The sequence below is a fragment of the Netta rufina genome, assembly GCF_964035555.1.
Source record: "Netta rufina genome assembly, chromosome: 15".
Lineage (NCBI taxonomy): Eukaryota > Metazoa > Chordata > Aves > Anseriformes > Anatidae > Netta > Netta rufina.
In genome coordinates this window covers 8,555,968-8,581,865 of record NC_140138.1, presented here as the reverse complement: position 1 = coordinate 8,581,865, position 25,898 = coordinate 8,555,968, and the positions used below count along the sequence as shown (strand labels likewise).

Sequence of the window (25,898 nt, the reverse complement as noted above, 5' to 3'; positions counted from 1 at the left end):
CCTTTTAAAATGTCAAGCAGATTAAAGTCTTCTAAATAGCATCCTTTCCTATTTTGATTAATTTTGCATAGTATTTTCCCAGAAGAATTGATACTTACATAAACCTGAGTTCTGATTCTCTTCTGACTAAGACTTCCCGAAGTCTCTGGATCTTTGCCATCTCTAGCTCAATTTCCTCAGGCATCATTGTTGTTTCAGCCATTGAAATTATGTCAAGTTGATCTGTGTGTGAAAGAAGAGAGAAAATGAATGAAGCTAGTCCAAGTGTCTTAACAGGGCTTTTTAGGAATGTGGATTTAATCACGGAGCTGTCTGGCTGTGGAGTAATTAATGCAAGTAGTGGAGAATAGCTGAGTGCTACATTGACTGCTTTCTCTATTGTTTTGCTTATTACTTTTGATGTAATCATTTTGCAGTCAAAGAATCCCTAAGCCAAAATGACTTAATTTCTAGTCAGAATCCATCACACCTCTGGGGAATCCTAACCCAGTGCATAACCAGCTACTCTTCCTTAACTGGTATCACTACAAACTCTGCAAGTATAGCCATAGCTACAAAACTCATTCAAAGCAATTACTTTCAACTCTGGAGTCTTGTCTTGGCCCAAGTACAGGCCATGTAAAAAGATGCAGGTTTCTTGTTTTTAATTATGGGAACTCTCTGTGTCATTCCACTATCTCTGTGTGAGCAACAGCCCAGACCCACTATAGAAGAGCCAAAGATAGGGATAGAAATGACACAGGGCCTAATTCTTCATAGAGCTGAGTGTTCCCACTGAGGGCACTGATTTGTTTCAAACAAAATTTAATCAGGATTTGAGACACTAACATGTTGAGTGCCTGCATATTTTGGTACCCAAATGCAGACATACCCCTGAAAGCAGGCCTGTTTCAGCCCTATTGGTTTGAAAAATAAAAAATGGAGAGGTCAAAACGTATCATCCATGACTAAGCAGAAAACAGGAGACAAAAAGCTGCTTGATTATTACGAGACAAAATCCAAAGTTTCTCATGACAGACTAAGCTGAGAGGAATTTCTGACAGAAACTTGGAGTAGGAACAGAACTACAAAGTCTCAGCAAATACAAGCTCTGCATCAGCGTAGTTCACAAACAGCTGTTCTCTCAAAATGGAAGCAAATTAAAGAAATTCTGGAGGATATAAGGAAAATAAATTTGACCCTAATGTTTTTGTTTGCTTGTTTGTTGGTGGTTGTTGTTTTTTTTTAAAGTTATATTGTCTACTTTTTTTGGCTTCTGTTCATAATGAAGAAAGTGGATAAATAAATATTAAGAAGCGACACAATCTCTCTCATGAGAGAACAGCCATTTCTCCGCAGTTGTTTTTAAAACTCAGATTGCAAAATTGTTGGTAAAGTAAGGCTATCTTGTGTGTCTGAACACACAACTACTGCCTGTAGAAGATGGAATTTCCTATCAGAAATCACTGTTTGTTGGAGCATATTTACTGTAGGTATAGCCTAGATGTCCTAAGAAGCCTTGTTCCAGCTCTGTCGTTGATGGCTAGCTCCACAGCGTAAAGCTCATGTGTCTTTTGAAATCCCAGCCATTAACTTAGGTGGTGAAATAGAAGCTTAAAAACGTGGAGCCTCTAGACATGTTTCAGGAAGGGTGAGCCCCAGTGACAACACCCTCAGGGACCGTATCCAGACTCCTCCCTTCACACCCTCAACCACGTTTGGGAATGAGGAGCTATAGCGAAGTCTGGAACTTAACAGCACTTAAGTGCTGTCCTACCACTAACAGGTGGTCACAATTATAATACAATACTTGAGATGTTTTATCAGACAGCATTTAAAAGAAACTAGGACAAAGATTCTGTAAGTGTAGTACTGCCCCTTGTTGCTTTTCAGTGTTGTGGAGTTATTTTAACTGCCTGCAGCAAAGTTAGCTTTGATGCAAATAATTTTTCCAAAAATATTAAGCAGGATATAGAAAGTTATTCTGATGCTACCATGAAATAAAGCCAATAATACCAGTAATTAGAAGGATAAGCCATGAGTATCACACACACACACACACACAGATAAACGCATATACATTTTAAAATTAGTTCTCAAGAGCTCAGGAAATAGGGAAAAAGAAGAAAAAAGGAACTAATTTATTTCCACTCTGCAACTGTAGCTTAAGTGCCACAGTATTACCCCTTGGATCAGATCAGGTATCATAATGTGATTTCAGTAGTTCAGGAGGGAAATCATGGACAAACCTTATGCCGTATGTGTTTAGAGACAAGGCAAGAATTATTGTGACAGCAGTAGCTTAGTCTGACCTCTTGCAGAACAGTCACAGATTCTCCTTCACATCCCACTCAACGTGTGTTTGAATCAGAGAAAATAGTCTTGAAAGCTATCCAAAATTATGCAATGATTTCAAAATAATCCAAAATATAAGCAAGGCACCACAGGTTTGAAAGTAGAGGGAAATAAATATAGAAACCATAAGATCTTAGTTCACAACCTGTCTCTGAACTTAGAGATGCAGCTAGAACAATACAGACATAGAAGGAGTAGTGGAGTTTATCTCCATAGCAGCATGTGTGCTGTGAGCATTACTGTAAAGAACTTAATTCTCACAGAGATTTCAGACTGGAAGGAGTATTAGGAAGAAGATGGATGAAGGCAACTTTGAGACAAAAATCCAGGGCAGTTGACATAGGAAAGTATTTGAAGGTGAGAATGCAGAGAACTAAGCATGGGATTCTGTGGTGCTAGAAGAGATTAACAGACAATTCTAGATGGGTATGCATGGTCTTCCAAAGAGATGGGACTGAAGGATATTGGCCCTGCTTTATGCATGTTCACTTGTACGCTGATAAGGAACGAAGTCATTTTGCATCTCCAGCTTTATCTAGACCTCCGTTCCTAACACATAAAGACTAAGTAAGCTCCTTTGGCAGCTGCTAATTTACTTTATATAGGTGAGTCCCTAGGTCTGATAAACCCAACAATGCTGCAGTATGCCACCCGCTTTGGCCCTCTCTATAGAGTACACATTAAGGCAGGCAGTATTTCCTGAGAATCCTGAAACAGTGCAGCACAAGTGTGCAGATACTCTGGAAATACAAGCCTCTGAAGAGATCAGGATTCCCACCTCACACCTTTACCTGTTTGCATATGAATTTCTCTTCTAACTTTGTGGATAACTGGCCTACCTGGCAGCAGCAATCCTAATGGATAATTATTGTTCAGAAAATGATTTGTGCTCCTGTGATGAAAGCTCTTGGAAAAGAATATGTTAACATTGTTAAGGCTTCGAGTAAAGTTCTAGCTCTGCCGACACCTTTAGTGCTCTGAGACGTGATTCTGAACAGCTTCACACAGAAGCCTCTTGCCTTTTCATAACAGAAAGGAGAAACCTTTCATTTTGTTTAGAGTTGGCATGCATTAGTCAACTATTTTTTCACATATATTGTTATTACAGAAATCAAAGCTCTGTCTCCGATAATGAGACAAAATTCATAACGTGAAAGTGGGGGCAACACAGATTAGTCACAGCTAGTGACAGGACTGAACTATTCTCTGAGCTCTACAATCTCCAGGATAATTTTCAGTGACAAAGAAACAAGTAAAATATTATTACTGTATGCACAAAAGGATATTAACATGAAAATAATTGCTACATAGAAATGAAATTATCAAGCTATTACATATAATGAGCAGGACTGAAGAGGAAGCTACTTATGCATATTTTTACTTCAATTTAAATGTAGACTGGTATAGTTAAACTGGGCATTAACTTAATGATCACACTGCATCCTCAGTGTGCCAGTGAGAAATGGAACATTAGCCACCTGTGATGAGAAGCAACAAAAAATAAAATGCTTATTGAGTTGATAAGTACAAAGAAAACTTTAAAAGAAGCCTGAAACAACAGAAGGAGAAATGGGAGAACACATTGTACCTGGTGTCAATAGTTTCAGACAAATTGGTAAGAAATGCTGTATGGAAAAATTAACCATCAGCAGAAATCCTACTGCTGTCACTTGATGCAAGCACCCTGTTGTCTACTGAGCAGCTCCCTGTGCTCTAGAACCATTAGCTGGTTTAATTATAATTTCAGGGTTTTGTTATCATCATCTTTGTCAAAGTCAGGAACGTGGAGAATGTGAGGTGTATCAGTAATGCAAATGGTCCTGAACCCAAAACTATGTCATTGTTATTCTGATAGCATCATAGATTGTTGGTCATATTGACCAACAATCAGAACTCTGCCTGTAACAGTGCCCGCTTCGCAGTACAGGCAGGAAGAGCTGAGTTGCTTATGGATACACGGCAAGTCTGTGTCAGAGCCAAGGTCTGCTGAATCTCAGCATCTCTTCAGGACATCGCTTATCCTTTCCCTTGCTCATGAGTTTGCTGCACTTGGAAGCCATCAATCACTCACTCAGTCTTGAAGAATCATCCCAGTCATTTAGCAGCAGAGGAGCTCCAGCAAAGGTAAGGGTAATGACCCAGCTTCCCTGCCACTCTTCTTCATCTTTGATATGAAGGAAGTATCTTCAGTGAGATTGTCTTTAGTCAATCCATGACTTCTGAGAGCTCTTGAAAGGATTGAAGTGCAAACCAGTTGCATGGCTTCTCAAACATAAACACCACTGAGCAACAAACCTGCTCCTCAGCCCACCCAGCTACCGTGCTTCAGCTGACAATGATTTTAAGTCACTGCCGGTCCAGACTGGACTTAAACTGAGCAATTTGAGGCCTATTTCCACTCCCGTAAATTGTCCAATAATATAATAATCTTTGTTAAAATACCATTAATGGCTAAATTCTGTTCCAAATTTGGGTCAGCACTGCTCTTTCTCAAGAACTGAATGAAATTCTTAAACTGATCTGTTTTCACTGAAGTATATTAAATGCTAATTGAGCAACTCCCAGTGCTGTGTCAGATATCAAAATCAAGACTTTCAAGACCACTATTAGTTGAAGAGCCAGAGCAGAAGTAAGCAGGAGGCGCAGGTTAGAGACAGATGAAAAGAGAACCAGATGGTACAACTTAAAAAAAAGAATGCTAGGTGGAAACTGAAATAGTTGCATAATGCAGAAAAATAAACTGGTATAGTACAAAATATTCCAGATAAAAAACGTTCATGTGAAAAGAATCAGATTATCAGATTGTTCATGCAGCTTGTCACTAGCTTGTCGCCTGGAGGCATGATTGAGTAGTCTTGTAGCCAGGCCTTTTACTATACCATTTACTTTTGTCTCAAGTGGCAGAGGCTCACATACCATGGTGTTTGTTGTTTTCTTTTGTTTGTGCTTTTTTTTCCCCCTTCTTTTTAATTTAACTCATCTAGGGCAGGATGCAGTGGCAAATAACTAACACATGCAGAAAAAGCTACATCTAATTACTCATTCCTAATTTAGCCTGCTGCAGCATTCTATTACTGTGAATCCTATCAATGATTAAATTTGGCATGTCTGTGGAATGGTGTTTTTCAGTGTTTTATGCTGGAATTACCATATAAATATAGCCAATAGCTAAACACGGCACAAGCAGCTGCAATGTATTTTGTTCCTGGCTTCCCTGACAGGCAGGCATTTTAAAATGGGGAGACTGAGGGAAGGGTGAAGGTAGTACAGGACAGTTCCAGTGTGGAAGTGACCTAACTGTCACGACTCTGAGCACATCCCGCCGCTCTGGGCTCATGGCTGGTTTGGACATGGGGCAGGCGTCTGACCTTGAGAGGCCTAAGCAAAGGTTCCCCGTCCTTCTCCCCTCCTTCTGCTCAGCAGCAGATTTCAAGCTGAGACTTCCCTGCCCACTCCCTCCCTCCAAGACCTGGACTTGACTTCCCACTTGGAGCTGCCTTGTCACTGGAGGTTTTTTCTGGAGATCTGGACTGTGGCTGGCCCTGGGCATAGTCACCAGACCTGCTCTGTCCCCTTGCTCAGACACCACTGGAGTGCACCCTTGCCAGTGAGGATGCTGCCCCTGCCTGCCTTGTCATGACTCTCAGCACAAGGCTCACCTCGTCTTTAGAGCTGCCAGCCTTTGTTGTACCCAGTGCTGATCCTCCCCCTACAGTTAGAAATGGAAGTAGTTCTCTCACTGCAGCAAACCTTGGAAAAAGGCTCATTTCATCAGGGTTTCCCTTTCTTTTGATGATTGCTGGAAACATTCCAATGGAATCTACATGTATAACTATAGAATATAGTAACCTGTGCCAGATCACTGCACATCTGTTTCAAACAGCAGTGCAGCCATATTGACTGCTACTATATGCATTACATAAACTCGGTGCTTCACGTTTTCTCCTTCCATGAACAGTGTTATGAAAAGTTCTGTACTGTCTGAGTCCCAATGCCTCTGAGATGAAGGCCCCCCTACACACATCCCAGGAGCCAGTCCTCCTCCTGCAGAGTACAGAATACAGACCAGTTCAGTGGGTTAGCCTAGGAAATGCTGCAGGCTTCTCCCTCAGGGCAGTCTCTTCCCTCTACTTGTCACCTGGCCCTCCTGTTTCAGCTCTTGCACTGGAGACAGACTGGTGATGACAGCCAATTTAGTAAACATTGGAATCACGCTGCTGGTTGTATCAGGCCTCAGTAACCAGCTAATAGGCTACATCAAGGCAACAGGAGTGCACGTACCCTATGAGTTTGAACACTGGGAAATATTTCTCTCTGAAGAGGGCAGTTAGTGTGCAGAGACCGTTACTGGAAGAGCAAAAATGGAATGTTCTACTGCCCTTATACATGCTAAAGTTCTCAGAATCACTTTGCCTCCATCGATAGCACAGAATACTGGAGATGACAGAGTTGAATTTTACTTCTAGCAGGAAGCTGAAGTCTTTTCTTTCTCAATGTGGCTGTTACAGCTTTGGAATCCATTTTAAATACTTCTTCATGGGCTGAGCAACACCGTTACTCATTCTGGAATCAGTGGCACATAGGCGCCATGACATACACTTGGAGTTTACACAGTCTGAGCAGATATCCTTCTCAGGTGGCTGGATGTGCTTTGTTCTTGCAAGTAATGGTGGCCAGAAACGTTCTGACAAAACTGAGTGTGCCAGTGAAGTGGAGTTCAGAGTATTCGGGGGATATATTTTGGATTCAGTACGTTTACTATCAACTCAAAGGGAATTAACTATCTGTGCAAAGAGCCTGTTTTTCTGTCAGAGAATGGGGAATCAGAGCAGCCTTGCCATTCTGGAGCTGTTGAATTCTCTGCTGCAGAGCCAGAAAGCCCTGGAAGCAAAAGTTGTGACTGCAGTCCAGCTCCTAGGTGCACAGGAGGTAATCCTGGAGCCCTGAAATACTGGCTTGGACCAAGCATGAAAGCTTCCAACATCTTTGCCAGACAGCAGGGCACCTGGAAATCCCAAGGCTGTTTTTTCTCGTGCTCCATGTCTAAGGGCAGACTTCTGGGCTGGTTGATTGGCCTTACAGCCTGGCTTTACAACAGGCAGCTGTGAAATCTGGCAGCCCTAAGGAACCCCTTTGGCAGGAAGGTGCCAGAGATGCATACTGAAGGCTGATTAAATGCCAGGATGTTAGGGAATGTCACGGTCACCAAATATCCCTGTTCCTGAACAGTCATTTGGGGAAGGAGAAAAAGAAAATGGGTGATACTCATGGGGAACTGTGGTGTGGCTGTTTTCAGTAAACCTGATGTCAGAGTACTGGCCAACTCAGCTCTCTGGTGCTCTGCCTCAAGATCATTTATGTTCTGAGATAAAGAGCTAGACCAGAGCAGTCTTTTCATGTCTGTAGTCCATTCAGCAATTCACAACCAAGAGATAACAAATTCCTGTCTGTAGAGAGACTCTGCTACAACCTGCAGAGAAGCATGACGCCGCTCTGAGATGAGGCAAATGAATTATCACACATTTAAACTTGCCATTTGTGGGACGAAAGGAAAACTTGCTTTTATAGTAATGCTTAGACTCAGTGGGAAAAGCACTATTGCAGCATTAGCTGCAGTGAAAATATTTTTATTTTGCAACCAGAGAGAATAAAAAACACTTGTCATCCCTTAGGATAATAGCTGCTTTTGCACAGATTTCTTATGGAAATAGCTATTTTTTATAATTAAAATGACAATATGTGATTGTAGGACATATTAGCAGCATTAGTAAAGACTAGGAAAGGCACAAGAAACCTAAAAAGACATTTACCGTGTGCCCAATATGGGCACTGTGGAAGGTTTGTTTTGTTTTTTTCTGAATTAATTATCAGAACCATTGGAAGAAGTCATGAGCTGATAATAAGATTATTATTTTTGCTCTATTAATCTCTCTTCTCATTCAATATTTGACCACCTCTCAGTCTTATTTAATATTCAACGCTGAATATCAAAGATGATCTGTTGTCATAATATATGAATTACTACCTCCTGTTTTCTACTAATCGGCTACCATGACTTAGTATGTGCAGTTTTATGCAAAGCCTGAATATGTTGCAATTTATATGTATTTTCTGCCATCTTTGAATACTCTGCTCCGCATTCACTAAGCATATGTAAATAACTTTAAAATGATAAACAAAACAAAACCGTAGTTTCCTTCTATGCAGAAATAAGAGTGGTAAGCCCTACACCATATATGCTCTGTAGGGAAAAAAGAGCTGGGTCAAGGGGACAGGAAAGCATGAATTTGTCTTGTGGAGATGATCAGCCCTGCAGGTCCCTTCTCCTAAGACAACACTCACTGAAGTCAACAAGAGTCTTTCACTTCGGCTTCTTTTTTTTTCCTTCCTTTTGCATGTGTCATATTTAAATTGCCTTTCTAGGCATGCAACTATTTTGCCTTTGAAGAAGAGTAAGCATGAAAAAGTGCTGGAAGTTCAGGCTCAACTTTTCAGAAATCTGTAGAAATCGGTTGGTATTTTGCACCTAAAACTAACAACCTGATGAATTTTGTAGAACTGGGATGTGATGTGCTAACCTTTGGTGAAAGCAGAGGGAAGGAAGAACGTCAGAAAAAAAGCAAAATCCCAGGACAGAACTGACATTCACCATCTTGTTGAATTCAACAGAATTTGAGTCAGTCTTTAAATTACCATGTGGTGACCAGAAAACAAACCAACTAATGGTAGAGAACACCAGAGATCATGCTGTTTGCCATATTAATTCCTTCCAAGGCATATTAAATTCATCTGATGTGACTGGAAATGTATCTGTTCAAACAGTAATCTGTGGTCTGAGTGCAACAGCACAACTAAAATGTTGGGATTTATTTTGTCCAGGCCATTAATTTTTTTTTTTTTAAATCATTACAGTTAGATCTACAGTCTAGACATACTACAACCTGACTTTCCACTTCAAAAGTCTCATTCTCTATTGTATGACCCAATTTTAAAATTAGATAAGCAGAGAATATAAAAAGCACTGTGTGTGATTGCCCACTGCACTTCCAGAATCACTGCCCTCTGTTCCATATCAAAGAGCCTCTTGTTATCAGAAGATTCTCTTTGAGTAGCATATCCTGTACTTTCTTGTTCTTATCTTTAAGCTTTGACCTTTTATTTTTCATTATTTACCTTTGCAAAAAGCATGTCGGCAGCAGTCTATTCTTTCCTATTTCAGGCTTTTGTGCACTGTGGTCTCACTGAGACTTCTCTTGAAATGTGAACTCCAGATTCACAGTGTTGAATATTAACTCCTTCCTCTAACTCTCAAAGTCTTTTCGGTTTCTATGGTATCATACTTGGAAATACTGCACACAGTGACTCCCTTCATGTCTGATGTGTAAGAAAGTGCCTGTACCTGCCCAATGCCCGAATGAAATTCTTCGTTGCTCTGCATCTTTTATGCTGTATTTCTATATTACAACATATTATTCTATATTACAGTAGTGTTGCAGTGAAGAAAGGCTGTTTTAAAAACTGAACCTGAAATAAATTCTGCTTTGAGTTTTCTAATCCAACATATTTCCAAACAGAAGTAGACATTCAGGCAGTAAAAGTGATGATTAATTAAGCATGGTCTACAGTACTTTACTAACTCTGAGTTTTATAGTTAAACGATGGTCCCAACTTTCTACTTTAGGGACCATTTTCTGACCATGTTCCCTATTTAAAGATTCCAGCATAAGTCCATAATGGTAAATCTATAAAGATCTTGCCTCTAAAAAAAACATCAATTAAATTGTCTTGTTTGTTATCGTGAGAAATTTACAAGCCGTAATTATTCTTGGCTTTGTCTTTTGTCAATTTATGACAGTTCCAATTTCCTAAGTGGGTTCCTAATTATACAACCCTTTAATCTTACACTTCCCCCAGGAAAAAGCTCTCTGTAGTTTAAGAAGCTACTCTATGCATAGAAGACATCATTTTGGTAGTAAAGGTATCTGGAGAAAACAGCTCCTCTCTCAGTAGTTAGTTGTTCATCCTTTTTTGACAGTGAAGATCCTGTAAATCTGTATCAGTCTTGAGGGCTTGTAGGAAATTTGATGTGATGCTTAGGACTTAATGTGATATTCAGGTTCACCCTTAATATAACTTAAGATCTCTACTGCCGTCCTGTATTTGGATGATAAATTCTATTTGTTCTATCTTGTACTTAAGCTTTCAATTTTCAGCATTCTCGTGACTTCTGATGCTGTCAAAATTGTGGAACTTGTCTGCTTGTGATGATGGATGTTTTGGTGGCTAAGAAGAGAGGATCAGGGCAGTGGAAAGCATTACTTATGTTAAATGATAATGGCTGCTGTAAGCCATTACGTAAAGAATATATTTAGAATGAAGACTAGTAACTATCCAAAGCAATGACACTCTGAAGCAGTCTTTGGATGAATGGACCAAAGGTATTTTAAAATAAGATCAGAGCATTTGGGTCTTTTAAGGGACTGTCCTCCTTTCATGGCAACAAAGCAAACAGCAGAAGTCCTGCGAATAAGCTCAGGTATTGTGTGATTGCCTGCAGTTGCAGGAGGGTGGACTCAGGAAGCAGAAAAAAATAATTTGACCATTATCTGGGGCTTTACTCTTTCAGTATTAAGGTAGAATTTAGCTTTTTGAGGTCCAGTGTTTCTGCAGTCAGACACTGTCCACACAGACTCCAGACTTTCTCCATTTAAGAAGTCGTAAGTGTGCATCTTGTCAAATCAAACTATCGCATTGAGACAGCACCATCCCTGCTTTCACATTCTTCTACCTGGATCTAAGGGTGTTCGATTATGCAAGGAACTGATTCAGTATGATGGGACAGTTTGCTACCTAATAATCTGTAACTAGAATAATTTCTTTCTAGTTGTAAATCTGTGTATGATCTGATGCTATTTTATAGTGTTATCATTACTATCTACATGTAATTTTTTTCTACCACTGAGACTTCTACTAGCTTTCTGTATTTTTATATCATGTCTTTGATCTGTGACTCACAATGCTGTGGACAGTCCCCTAAACAGACAGTTTTAGGGGGACAGAGAGGACTTTTCCTCAGTAGCACACCCTCTGGCAGCAGCTTAAAGCCGATACAAAACATATTTACAGATCAGAAACCAGCATTTCAGCGTTTACCACAACAAATGCCTAAGGAATCCAAGATTAATATTGAATTGTTTCCTTGAAAATATATGATAAATCTAACTTCCTATGAAAGTCTTCCCATAAACAAAGAAATGAAAGCCCCAGGCCTGATTTGATAGTGTCTTACTATTAAGACAGAAATAAAGAGTTTTTTAACGTGATTGAAGTTTGCAGGGAGTGATTCTGATATAAATAAATTCAGGGTATGCAGAATTAATGCCCACTACCATAAATCACCATAATGAGACTTACAGATTGGGTCTTGAAAACCCATAGGGCCTTTGACATTGCAATTACAGGGCTCAACCTTGCTACTTTGAAGCTGATTCCAAGACTGTCTAGGCAATTTGCATGCCTCAGCCAATTGCCATTACAGTCAATGATAACAAAGCTGCACACATCTCTTCAGCCTCTTAGAGGGCAGATGCATATAAATTAGGAAAACAGAATCATGAAAACAGCAAAGGCAGTTTGGAATTAATGTCTTCTTCTAAAATCCTTTTTAAACTCAAGTCCCACTGAATTAAGAAACCCTAGAGACATTATTTGTGGATTCAGATGTGATTCTCCACTCAGCTGAAACTGAATCCTCTGTTTTAATATAAATTGCATTTCTGAGTTGAGGCAGTTGTCAAGATCCAGATTCTAAATGCGGCAGGTCTCATTTTTCCCCTTATGGTGACTGGGATGAGGTCATTACAGATGACCTGCACGCCTTCACACTTGCTGGTCTGCAACTGACTGCTCAATATCCTGCTTAATATTATTGCAGTACAGTTACTACCACACATCAGACTCAAAAATCTAGCACCACAGAGCTTTGTTAGTGCCTCAGATATACTGTCGGAGAGGAAACAGGACTTGCTCAGAGACAGAATGTTTTCGGAGCAGTTACAGCACCCTGGAGGGGCATCTGCAGTATCAGTGCGAGCATTTCAGACTGATTTCCAACATCCACAGGGCGTGAACTGAGCTACAAACTCTCTTCAAGACTACTGCAGTCCATTTGTGAAACAGCCTGTGGTGTATCAGCTGGCCGTTCTTGTTGTGCGTAAAGAAGGATCAAGTGCTTTGGAGTGGGATTTGAAGAAGAGCTGTCCATATAATGAGGTCTGCAGAGAATTATGACAGACTTAACAGAGTACTGTAATTGAATTGTGCAAGAATGTTTTCCAGACTTCCTACTGTTATTTCCAATTCTAAATGAACTCTAGTTTGGGTATCAGTGCTGCAGTCAAGCCAGATGCTCTGCCAACAGGATTTTTCATGTTTGGCTACTGGCTTTAGATGAGGTGTGAAAGGCATCTCCCCCAGACCACATTACACGTCAGCTTGAAACTAAGCAACCTAATTTGTTTTGTTACAACTGAAGTAAGTGGCATTTTTCCTCCTCTTTCTGTGCTGTACCACAGAGTATTTCAGATCAGTGCTTCCTTTATTGACCCAACCTGACAGAAGGGTGCCTTCAATATCCCAGCAAGCTTCTAATATTCTGTTCCGGTTTCTCTCTTATCTCTCCCCATACCCACAGATAAATAAATAACTCTCTGCAGATGAAGCAAATTAGCTGATGTTGCATGAAGTTGTCTCGGCACTTAACTGCTGCATGCAGAGCCCTGCAGCAATTGAGCTCAGGAAGGGCAGGATGCTTTGGTGCAGGGGCTGGTTTTTCCTGACATGGGAAGAAGGGCACCAGCCAAAGGGCTCTGCGTCCAGCTGTGCTCTCTGCTTCCTCCTGGCTCAGGAGGAAGTGCAGAGGAAATTCCCATACTTCTTTCCATTTCAATGTGCACTTGACAAATCTTTCCAGCAGTCAACAAGAGTGACAAAGCAATGTCCATGCCCATTCCCCACCTGCCTGTTTTGGGGAAGATAGAGGCCCCTGACTTGCTGTACATAAGCAGCTTAGAGCCAAGATTTGAACAGTTTTGGTATGGAAAGGGAGTTGCTGACTTTCCTGAACAGTTGTTTCTTCTCAGAACAACAGCTACCTCATGTATCACAGCATTGGAAAAGATTTTCTTAATTATATATCCAACCCAGGAGTATGTCCCATTTAAAATACTTCCTGGAGAAATTCTCAGTACCAAAGTAATAGGTGACCTCACCCCCTCACAAAAGAAAATGAAAAATTTCTCCTTGCTTTGCAAAAGTCATGACTGTGTGTGTTAGAAGTACTCAGTACAAAGTCAGGGATCTCTTATATAGGAAGCCAACTTTATTATGAGGGAGGTCTTGGAAAAACAATTAGCTTTTTCAGTTGCATCCAGAATCTGATCTCAGTACATCTCCAGATTACAAAGACTGAGGTTTAGGTCTTTGACGTATGCTGGACATACACATCTCTGGGAATCTGCCACCACAAAAATGACAGACCAGACTCCTCCTCTGTTTCCTAGGGGTAGAAATTCCCTGTGTGAATTAAACATAAGCTCAAGAAGAGTTGTAAACAGATCTGTCATTCAGTAAAATATTGGGATGCCACCAGGATGAAGTCTGTCGTTTTTTAAAAATGAATTAAGCTGAATTGCTTCCTTCACTTTTTTCCTCTTTCCCCCTCGGGTAATCTTTCCTATTCAATTCTTTGGCCTTACAATCAGATTTTCCTATTTCATTAGGTGTTTATATCTCCCCTGGTTTTGTATGAAAACGTCGCACAACCAGCAGAGAACAAAAAAAAACTCTTATCAGATAGATAAAAGCCACTGTAACCTGTTTCAGCCTACTGCCCATATATGTTGCTATCAGCAGGTTAATAATGGATCATACAGAAGTTTAAGAAAAACATATAGCATTAAATAATGAATTTACCTCTTGTTCTCATTTTTAAATTGCTTACATAATATTTTTTCATAGAAATGTATTCGTAAAGAAAGGATACCTTTCTTTTAACTGTTTCCTCAGAAATCACTATGCAAAGTTGATCACCTCCTAGATTAAGTAGGGCTTTGTGGTGAGTGCCATTTTTTCTGACCTTTCTCCCAATCGATTATCTCTGACCTAATTTGTGTTGATGCAGAGCAAGATATAAAGTAATACTTGAGTATTGCTGTAAACATTTCACGCTGTTTTATTTGAATCTGGTTTCAGCTCATTTGCAGTATGGATTTGGTTAGAAAGATAAACAGCTCAGAGTGACTGTCTCCCATGCTGCTTGGTTCTTGGGCTCACCAGCGAACACCAGCCAACGCCTGATTTTGCCCACAGACGTGTCGTTGCTCTCCAGTCTCCTTGAAACTCTCCCTGCTGTTTGTAGAGGAGTACCCAGAAACTGAGAACTCTGATCATCTGTTCTAGTAGATCTAAAATGGCTTCTAGCTGGGACTTTTTTCCTTCCTACAGAATAAGGAGGCCTGGGGAAATTACTGAGGGGATATTCTGTGAGGAGGAGCTCTGTTTCCTGCTTCTTGTCTTACTCCCATGGAAGGCAGTGGGGTGGCCTTCTCATTTAAACATAGAATGGGAAAAACATGACCGGACATCTGAAAGACATCTCTTCTGCCTTGTGCAGAGCGAACAAAAGCATGCTACGAGGACTGGGTTCTTTGTGTAGAGGCCCATATGTGTGGAGAACTTAAAGGAGACAGATTTTTTTTGCTTGCAACATGAGGGTGAAACAGCTTTCCAGAGGGAAATAGTCACCTTAGATTAACTCTGTTGTGAGCTAGACACAATTTTTTAAAAATGAAATTAAGTGCTGTGATTTTCTTCACTGTAAGAGATTATCACCAAGGTACTTTATATCCAGAGTGTTCTACATAAAAGGTAAACACAATAGAATTTGTTACCAGTTACTGAGAAAATAACTTACATCAGCAGTTATGAGATCAGTGTAACAAAACGAACTAGGAAGATGCTTGAAAAATTGCTTTGCCTGTCTTCCTGTAGCAACAGCTCTCATACATTCCTTTCACGTTCGATAGGGAATTAACCTGAAGTTTATGCACTGTTGCATTATGCTTCTGCTGCAGAGACTCAACTTGGACTATACAAGCTCAGAGTGCTTTATATTCACTGGATGTAGCCTGTCCAGCCCTCAAATCACTGTAGTTTTGCCTATACAAACCCTAGGGTACTCAGAACCCTGGAGTCAGGTACTCACTGTGAAATAAAATCTAGGAATGTGTACAAACAATATTGTGTAAGTCAGAGTGTGACTTCTCTGTGTGTAAGCTTCCTGCCTAACTTCACGTATTATTAGGAGTTGGACCTGATGATCCTTCGGGTCCGTTCCAACTTGGGATGTTCCATGATTCTAGGGTAGGAGTGCTGTATTTTGAGTTATAGGGTTTTTTGTAGTTGATGTTTTTTTTTTGTTTGTTTGTTTGTTTTGTTTTGTTTTCCTTTGAAAGAACGTACTTAGAGGATTAGGCAAAGGGAGACAAAGTAAAGAGAGAAGGAATTAAGGAGAACAGATGAATAAAGCCCAGTCATTCACTGTAGCACACACCATGTCTGTGAATCAAGGGCAAGACTTGAATGTAGTGGGAATCGCAGCTGAAGCCAGTACAAGAGCTCTGGCACTCACCTTGATCAGAACCCCATCGTAGTATATGGAAATAATTCCATATACTGTAGCCAAGCTTTGAAATAGGTCTTAATATTCCCCTCCTCCCCAATTATAGTCCTGTATCACTGTTACACCTCTGTTCTTCAATCACTTTAGGAATAAGAAAAAAAAAAAAAAAAGGACCATGCTAGTCACAGCCTCCAGATGCCTCCGTGCTTCACCTTCCACCACAACCACCAGTCAGTCCCTCTCTAGTGGCCTCCAGTGCCTCAAAAATGCAGAAATAAAAAAAAGTCCAGAAATCAAACTGCATTAGTTACCTGTTTTTAGAGGCCAGATGTGTGAGAACAAGGGACTATCTTTTTAGCATTTCTTCAATTATCTTAAAGGCAGTGCATTACTTAAAGCTCCTGGTAGCTGTTCTTTAGTGCAGGGCACTTCATGCAGGGTAGGGGCATGCTGACTACTTAAAATAGCATTTTCCTTCTCAAAATAAATCTGTGAGATGAAAACTCACTTTACATTCAAATAAATCATGATACTGATGATGTAGTTGTCACTGCTTTTTGCATATTCCTTTCCTCTTTTCCCATCATGTTATGAATTGAAAATGCTGCCTTGTGCACTTCACACAGCAGCGTGTCCCTCAGAGAATGGGGAGAATATTCAGCTGTGTGCAGCCTGGTGGGAAAGTTTGCAAAGTGTATATGATCTGACAGCCGTTTCTATGAGAAAATGGATTGAAAATGAGACACAAAAAATGAGGGAAAATTGCCTTTGAAAGTCTGACCTGAAAGCCCTCATTGTCAGGTTTTTTAGTGGCACTGGGTTGGACCTTCATCTGCAAGGAGCTATTTTAGTCTGGCTCAGGAAGAGAGCCAGGAATCAGGAAGGCTCAGGAAGAGGTTTCCGTGCCCAACCCTGCCACAGCCCTGCGTGAGATTCGGTGCTATCAGAGAGCTGTAAATAGCAACCGGTACAGTTAGTTACTGTGGTAGGTACCTTCCCTGGTGCAGAGCTCCCAAAGAAACCAAGGCACATTCCCATCTGGGATAATGTGTGTTCAGGAGCAAGACTGTATTTAAGGCGCATTCCAATGAAACAATTCATGCTCTACTCTTATGTAACAGAGAATTAAAAGGGAGCATTAAACAAAAATGACTCGTTCATTTCCTACTGTCATTTTTGTCAGTGGTCAAAGGAAACAGCCCTGACTTTCCATTTTATTCCTTGCTGGAGTCATTTTCTGATCCTGTAATCCTAACACAAAGCTTCAGTGTTTTGATGCTGTGATAGTGGCAGCTTCAGCTTATGTTCAGTTTTTTAAAGCTTACTGAGTTTCATATTTAAAAAAAATACTTATTTATCTATGTTATTTTTTTTTCATTTCATAAAAAAAGAAAAATCACCAAAATGTTCAATTTTAAGTCTTGCAAAACCTCTTCAGGAATATATGGCTTTATGCAAGATATCCCATAAGCATTAATTGATAAACAGCTGCATATGTTGCAAGTGAATTTGGAGCAAAATGGCCAGTGACATTTCTAAATTTCACATCTTTACAATATTCTCCTTTGAAATTATCCAATTATGTACTAGAAAGTGTGTTTCTCTCTTTCTCTGTTCTCTGTGATGTGATTCTCTAATAACACAGTTGTCTAACAGTGCTCTAAACATCTGCCCAGCAACTGGTAGATAATTTTAGGCACCCTTAAAACCATTCGATAAATATTATAAACATCTGAGTCTAATCCAGTAAAGGCCAAAGTGATACTGGTATGGAGAATTGCTTTAGACACTAAATAAATTGCTTCACATAACAGATTCCCACTCCAGCAAGTAATTAAATATTGAGAAGATGCTCCTCAGAAGCCCAGAGAGGAGTTTCACATTTCATAGGAGAAAAGGCTGGTAATTTCTCAGGGGGCTGGATGTTGATATTGCGAAGCCCCCTGGCGTACAAGGTGCACAGTCCGGTAGCAAAGCAGAAGGCCAGGCTGAGGAGAATCATACCAGGGCCTTGCTCTCTAACATACAGGGCAGAGCACTTCCAGGGAGCCAGGTAAAAGCTGGGCCCTTTAAAGGTGGGAACCACCAGAGCCCGTGGAGCCAGCAGATCCCAAACCAGCTGGTTCTTCCTCAGCATGTGCTCCTGTAGAGCAGCGCAGGCCCCATCTCTTCACCTCACAAAAAACAATGATGACAGTTGGCACACAAATCTCTTTTGCATTTGCCTTTCATCTGCAGAAGTGGAGTCATTCTCTAGGCACCTCTGTTTTCACCAAGTTAACTGCTTTGGCATCCTTCATTTTGATTCAGTTTTCTTTAAATATACTAATACATTCTTCCTCACAGCTCGCACTGGGCTGACGTGAGGCTGAGCTGACTGCCTCCCTGGAGGTCTCTGAGGTGAGGACCCAAAGGCCACGCAGCAGTCTTTATCTCTGCCACTGACACAAATGGACAGCTGGCTGTCACCTTCTCTTTGTGTAGGAAATCACTGCTAGAAATGTTGTAATTGCAACAAATTTCAGCAACTTACCAAAAGGCAGAGGCAAATGGATCTTGATTTTCTTGGCTGTGTCCTTTGCTATAATATTCCACATACTTTGTCTGTGCTACAGACAAGTACCAGCCTGAAGGAAAATGTCTCTGCCTTGTTTCTTAGAGTCTGCCAAACTGCAATAATTTCAGTCCCCTCCCAGACACAATGCCCAGAGGAAACACTCATAGTAGAAGATGAGAGAAGGCACAAACTAGAGTTTGGATGAGGGGAGAGAGGGCACAAATGCATAACTGAATTAATTTCTTTGGCTTCCTCTTCTGTGAAACACAGTTTGAGGGCCAGCCTTTCACCATAGGGACTCCAATCTATTAGCTAATCACTCACTGCTCAGAGACAAGATTGAAATGGCATTGCCCCTGCTGGTGCAAATGCTCACCACTGCCTGCCGAGACTGCAGGAGTTGCCCAGCCAGAGGTGAGGGCTGGGCGGCTCAACTCAGAGCAGCCGGACACCAGTCCCCAGGGGAATCCTTGTGGAACTGATGCAGCCCTCAGACTCCCCCTCAGAGCTTTCTAAAGAGAATCAAGGTGAACAGGACTCCAGGAGACAAACACACAGAGCCCAGTTTTTCTTTCACTGAAATCACTGGGGAAATTTCCATTGATGTCAATGAAGTCACGACTGCATTTTGTTTGTATTTAAGAAAATGTTAGTCAAACTTCTGTGTCATTTTGCAGGGAGGCCAGGTCACTGTCTTGCTCATTTGGCTTCAGTAACATTACTCTAAAATTTACTTTGGCTTTGTGTACTGAAAGGACTTCCATGGTAGAATGAGCTGTTAGTGCCTCTTCTGGTTTTGGAAGTTTTTTTCTTCAAAAAATAACAAAACCATTAAATCACTTTATAATGAGAATCTTTTATGCCAGTTTTATCAGTATATAAAAAACAAATGTGCCTGTAGAAAAACTCTTAAATCCCTAATCAGTAAAGGCTTCTTGGGTAGGGGGGAAGGTTCAGGGTAGCAAAAAGATCCTTAAACCACTGCTGTTCTTACAGTAACAAATTACCTCTTACATTTTGGTAGTGTTTGCAATCATTAGACTTTAGCAATGAGCCACCTGTCTCATTGAAAATCATTCATCCTTATTTAATGATGAATTCTCTTGAGATTATTTTCTCAAACATTTTGCCCTTTATGAGCTGACAAAATGTTGATAATTAATGTTTCGATGCTGATCCTGAAGGGCAACTAATAATTATCCAACAGTGCTCCTGGTGATTTCATATAGTTTGCCCTCCAAGCATGCATTTTTCATCTTTGGATTGTGAATGCATTTGTACTGTATCATTTATGTAGTTAGATAACAGAACGCGTTTCATGGAAACGAATTGGCATTATTTACTCGTTGAGTCTCTGGGACTATTGTATTAAGGAAGGCTTTTATGAAAAAGGAACGTATTCAGCTACAGAGGAGAAGCACTTTGGGATTCAGGATTGCTGAGTTCCAACCTTTACAGTGCTCAATAACTACAAGAAAATTCCGAAAACTTCATGCACGATACACAGTACTTTGCAGCGCATGCCCAATCCCAAATGCAAATTTTAATCCTATTTTATAAAGCACCCTTGAGACACACACATACGTTCTAAAAAGTGGTTACTCTGATGAAAACATGCTATGCAACTAAGGGATCAATTACTGAACATAATCAGAAGAATTACAGAGACTGAATCCATAATCCCACAGGCTACCAGCAGCATAGATGATGTGTGCGGTTCAAAGTGTCCTACTTTCCAGGTCTAATGCATTTTCTCTGTAAAATATCTTTAAAGGAAATACAAAAAATCATGAGCAACAGTCCCAAATATGGCACTTGAGCCTCATCATTTCCAGAAATTATTGATGGGCACTGGTTTGGATATAAACACTGCATTACACACTTAAGTGTTCATTTCCTACTTGGTACACACAGTTGGGCACAGAGACTTTGGGAGTCATTAACCCTCTGATTTACGAGCATCGCAGCAGAGAGAAATGCCTTTGCTGATGTGCAACTAGATGGCAGAGCAGTAAGATCCTGACTATTTTGCATTAGCAACCAACATCTCTTTTTTGCCCCTGATAGCATCCAGAATTAGCCAGATTTTTGCTACAACTAGCCCCTTTGACTTCGATGAGATTGGAGTAGTTGTTTGTTTGTGTTTTGTAGGTCAGGCTGGACTGTGTAGGATACAAAGGTATCATCAGGATACAGTTATGTTCGGAACCATGGAGCAAGTTAGGGAGTAAATTTGTTGCCCTTTTTGTTGAGAAGCCTTGGAAATGCATAGCCCATAGCTAGGTAGAAAAGCAAAGGAAGCACAAAACTCATGTGATAGGGAGACTCACCAGATAGGAAAGTGCATCTCCAAGGGGATCTGCTCTGGAGACCAACATGAAGTAGCACATGGAAGAAGCTGCTCTAAGAGTCACGGTTCATCCTGTTACTAACCAATATTTCATCAGTAATGCACCCAGAGGTACTGAAATACACAGTTTGTGTGGTCTGCGGGGCATCACAGGAGAAGTTGTAGAGGTATGTGTTTGTCTTAACTGCTAGATGGTAGAAACAGCTGTGACTGATACAGGTTTGGATTTAACTGGGAGGGCGGGTAGTAACTTCAGCCCCTTCATCCCTCATGCTAACACTCTTGAATGCCCAGCATTGTTCTGCAGTTTCTGTCTTGACAGCCCAGAGCACCACTGCATCTTTCTAACCACATTTCTCAGGGCCTTCTCTGTGTAATGGGACAATGCATGTCACCCCTCACTCTCATGAGGCAGGACAGAAAGAATGAGGACATCCAGTTGTCACCCCACCAAGTATCAAGACTGTGGCCACCTTTGTTAAGAGTCAAACAAATTTGCTTTTCTACAGTCACGTGGGACAGATACAGCATGAAGGTGCAGGAGTCCGTTTGAAGTCACAAGAACCAACACGCTATCCAATATGTCCACACTAGATATACAGAGCTATTAAATCTCCAAATGCCGTCAAGCTGACACACAAATTCAAGAACAAATTGACATTTACCTGCTTTCTGACAAATACCTACAGGCACTTGATTAATACAAATCCATCCTAATTACTCTTTGGTGATTAGAATGACAGGTAGATGTCACAGGACTCTTATCTGTGCAATCTTTGCTGTGCAAGACAAATGTATTTCTCTGTTGCCACTTGATTATTTGTAATGTTGCAACAGACATTCTTCAAATGATTATGAAGTGTTAAGAAGCAACATTGAAACATCACAAGCTAGATCCTGTCCTAGGAGGTAGTCATCCTGTTCTGATAAGAAAATCAGGCCTTAACAATGACACAAGTAGTTCCCAGTAGATAAAGCAAGTGCCCGAACCCAGGGCATTCACAGATGCCTTTTCTTCACCCTTTCCTCACCAAAGAGAAAAGACCTGGCTACAAGACCACTGTCTGTGCTACTGCAGTCTTCAGTGCTGGTCTGAGGCCCCCTTCCCCCCTTCCCCCTAATTGCCACTTCATACTCAAAAACAATTGAAAAAGGGAATCTTTGCAATAGGGGTGGCAGCTCATAGCCAGTTACCATTCAAATGAAAATAATTTCATGGTGTACTAAATTGCATCAAAAATAATCTTTTGCGTTTTTCTGCTTCTTTATACTGACTGAAGCTGAGACATTCACCTTGCATTTTGAATTTATTTCTATACCTCATACTAACTGAAAGAGGAAGAAAAGCTAAGCAGAAATGCAATGTTTAAAAGGCTGGTGGAAAAACTGCTTCATTTCTTTGTGGCGATTTTCCTGGCACGGCATGCAGTTATTTAATCAGGGCATTTACGAGTCCCTGCCGACGGCAAGACAGATGATTCTAAATGAAGCTGTGCACTTGATAATAAGGACTGACCAAAATGCTTGAGTGCTCTGCTTCACAGCAGACTCCCTGAGACTATATCGTAAAGATCACTTACTGAGAAGGCTCAGCCACGTTATCACAGTCATTCAATGTATGAGCCTGACTGTATTGAACATGTATGCACTAGAAAACATATGAGTTGCTCAGTACATGGTAAGCAGTATGTAAAGAAGGCGGCTCCAGTGTCTTGTTAAAGAACAAACTTCAAACCACCTACTTTGTATTTGTGCATGCAAACCCAATGGAGATCCCTCTTGGGATGTAAGGGCATCAGATCTTCATTTATGGTAGAACAGAAGCAGCACTGATAATCTGGCTGAAAGAGAGCACTGTACAATAGAAATGTGCCTGATACTATGCTTCACAGCTGTGAAGTAACTCGTCTATGTTAAAGCCAATAACCAGCAATGCTTTCTATGCCACAGTTAGAGATGTTAACACAGAGCTCCCCTCTCCATTTAACAGATGAAGTAGAAACTAACAACTACCAAAACTTGATGTAATCAAGATGTGCATTTCCTTGTGAGACAACAACACTTGCATGCAAAGGCACCAACCAGGAAACAGCATTGTATTGTGCAGACTGTTGTACAGGTACCTAACAAGTTCTGCCTCCACAGAGATTCTGGTTTAAGACAACACAAATCGTCAGAGTAAAGAGGGCAAACCTTTGTGCACTAATGGACTCCTGCTTTCATTAATAATACCACTTAGCATTTCATATTTAGACTGATATGCAAATACCAAAGGCTAACTGATGACATTACTGAAAATCGGATGATGTTTTTTCAGCTTCTTTCCAGACCTTCCGGAGATTACTGTCGTGGTGCCATGCAATTTAGGACCTATGCTGTAAGGAAGCAATAAAGCAAATAGTAAGATCTCTTTATTTTTAATCAATGAAGATGTTTGACCAGAATCATTTTTAGCATTAAAATAGGAAAGAGACATGAGATCATATAAAACAGCTACCATAAAAAGCATTTCTACAGTATTTGGTTGAAGCCTACAAACAAACAAAGCAATTACTCCTGTAGCAAACTCTAAATATAATAATTTTCTACTTCTCAAAGAGCAGACAGCCTCTAGATTACTTCTTATTCTACATCTACATTGTTCTACACGTACAGAAATATTCTCACTAAACCCAATCTAGTGTGTAGAAGGGCAGCTCAGCAGCAGAGCCAGGGTGCGGACACCTGGACACTTGGTTCCAGTCCTGCCAACAGCCCACTCTGGTACCAGGTCAAGCTGTGAGTTGGGTGGAAGCTCAATGCTGAGCACACATTTTTGAGCAGATCAGTCCTCCCCCTCAGCCTCCGCACTCCCCTCTGCCAAACAGATGATCCAAAGCTTGCAAGATGTAACCTTCCTGTCACTTCCAGGTACCAGTTATTATTATTACAGGCACTGCACTGCACTCAGTTTGTGAGCTGACTCTGCAACAAAACCAGACTTATTTATGAGAATAAGACAAGCACAAGTCTGTATCATGTCAGAGGACCTCCAAAACTGTTGCACGCAGCTGAGTCAACCAGCTCAGGCAACAGCAATTTCAGTCTTTGATTCCATTTTAGCAAGTGGGGAGTTATTCAGTGCTGAATGTATGCCAGGCACTGCAACAAAACCAACACTGCAACTGAAGCACTGGAGTGGGAAAGTTACACCTCTGTCATCAGCATATGGCAGACAGCAACATATTCTTGAAAAACCAAACCCAAAGGTAAAATATGATTCCAGAACAGAGCCTGACAAACACAGCAGTAGCTGAGAAGCCTGAACATAGCAGAAGTGCTGGCGAAAATTTGCTACCGGGATGCTGCAAAGCTCCAGGATGTTAAAAGGCATCCAGGTGAGTCTTCATGATGCACATCAGATAGCTCGTGAAACAAGAGTATCGGCAAGCCCGGTATCAGCAAAGATTACGATATCCCAGCACATGCACAGAAAGCTTTTCTTCCCGTGACCTAACCAAACACTTGCTGTAACTTAGAAAATATTTTTCGTTATAGTAGCACAGAGCTTTTTGTGATCGTTAGTAAGATTTCTTGCCTCAATGGTTACCTTGCCAATGAGAGGGGTTTACTGGGTTGTACAGAAGATAGTCCTGCCAACAGAATAACCCCCGTGCCTCAGGGAAGACAAGGTCCTGAGGATAACTCAGATTGGCAACTGTTTATCTTTTAACTTGATCTTTCCACCAGCACTTTGGACAGGTTATGTCACTTGTTGTTTGCTGGAAAATTACGATTTCAGCAAAGCTGCTCCACCAAAGAGCATGAGTGGAGCTCCTAAATACATCGCGCCGCATCGCTGTACCCTCCGTAGCGCTGTACCCTCTGCCGGAGATAACGAGGGCGAATAACGCGGTTGCCATCCGCGCCTTTCAGAGCTGGTGTATTACAGGCTACCCATTTATGAAAAGCCAGGTATGAAACCCCACCTAGCAAGCAGCGAGGGAGACCTAACGTGCGGCCACCCTTCCCTTTCACCAGGGGACACCGGAGCCCCCGCTGCCACAGCACCGCGGCCCCGGCCGGGGGCAGCCCCCCACACCCCGCCGCCTGCCCCTGCTCTCGGAGCCCGGGGGTACGCTCGGAGCCGGGCAGGACCCCCCGCAGCGCCCCCGGGCAGGCCCCACTCACTTCTCCCCAGCGCCTCCGCCTTCCACTCCGTCTCCTCCAGCGCCCCGTAGCGCCTCACGGCTCTCTCGGCTTCCGTGCCGGCCGAGATGGCCCTCCGCAGCTCCACGGCCCTCCGCAGCTCCATGGTCCCCGCCGCTCTCCCGAGCCCCGCCACCCCCCGGAGCCCCCCGCAGGCGCAGGGCCGGGCGGCGATGCGATGCTGCCGAGCCCTCCGATCCTTCCAACCCCTCCCCGGGGGCCGGCGGGGGCAGGCAGCGGCGCCGTGCACATGCTCAGTGCGGGGCTGGGCCGGGGGAGGCGGGCGGGCAAAGGTAGAGGCACCCCCTGCATCCTCCCCGCCTGCATCCTCCCCGCCTGCATCCTCCTCCCCTGCATCCTCCTCCCCTGCTCCCACAGCCCCTGCATCCTCCCCCCCTGCATCCTCACCCCCTGCTCCCACCCCACGCCTTGCCCCACGGACCTGCCCCCAGAGGCATGTCCCTCATCCCACCCTCACCCGAGCAAAAGCCCCAGGACAGCAGCCCAGCAAGCGGTGAGGTTTTGTGTTTCTCCTAAACACGGAGCTTTGCTGCTTATGCAGCGTCCTGCATAGAAGAGAAGGAAAGGACTGTGCAGGAAGCACTAATGCAGTGATAATTATTGTTGTTGTTGTTATTTGTTTTATTGGAGGGGAAATCTTATGGATCAAATCCCTCAACAGCATTTTGCAGTTACAGAGTACTTTTCCTGGTGAAATCCCATTGCATTTTATTATGTGTGGTATCGTTATGTCTTATGCAGAGATGATGAAGCAGGAGTTGAGACAG

The 25,898-nt window shown here is 41.9% G+C and overlaps 1 protein-coding gene across 1 annotated transcript in view; it reads right to left on the bottom strand.

Moving 5' to 3' along the window:
- The window catches only part of BMERB1 (bMERB domain containing 1), a gene marked incomplete at its 3' end in the record, with an annotated part of 47,852 nt that extends 22,624 nt beyond the window's left edge, over positions 1–25,228 (bottom strand). Inside the window, exons 1-2 of the mRNA XM_084296128.1 lie at positions 25,093–25,228; positions 99–222 (exon numbers count right to left, since the gene is read on the bottom strand). Of these exons, the coding sequence (XP_084152254.1) occupies positions 99–222; positions 25,093–25,216 (248 nt within the window). The 5' untranslated portion in view covers positions 25,217–25,228. The remainder of the gene's footprint in view (positions 1–98; positions 223–25,092) is intronic.
- Positions 25,229–25,898: the final 670 nt, after the last annotated feature.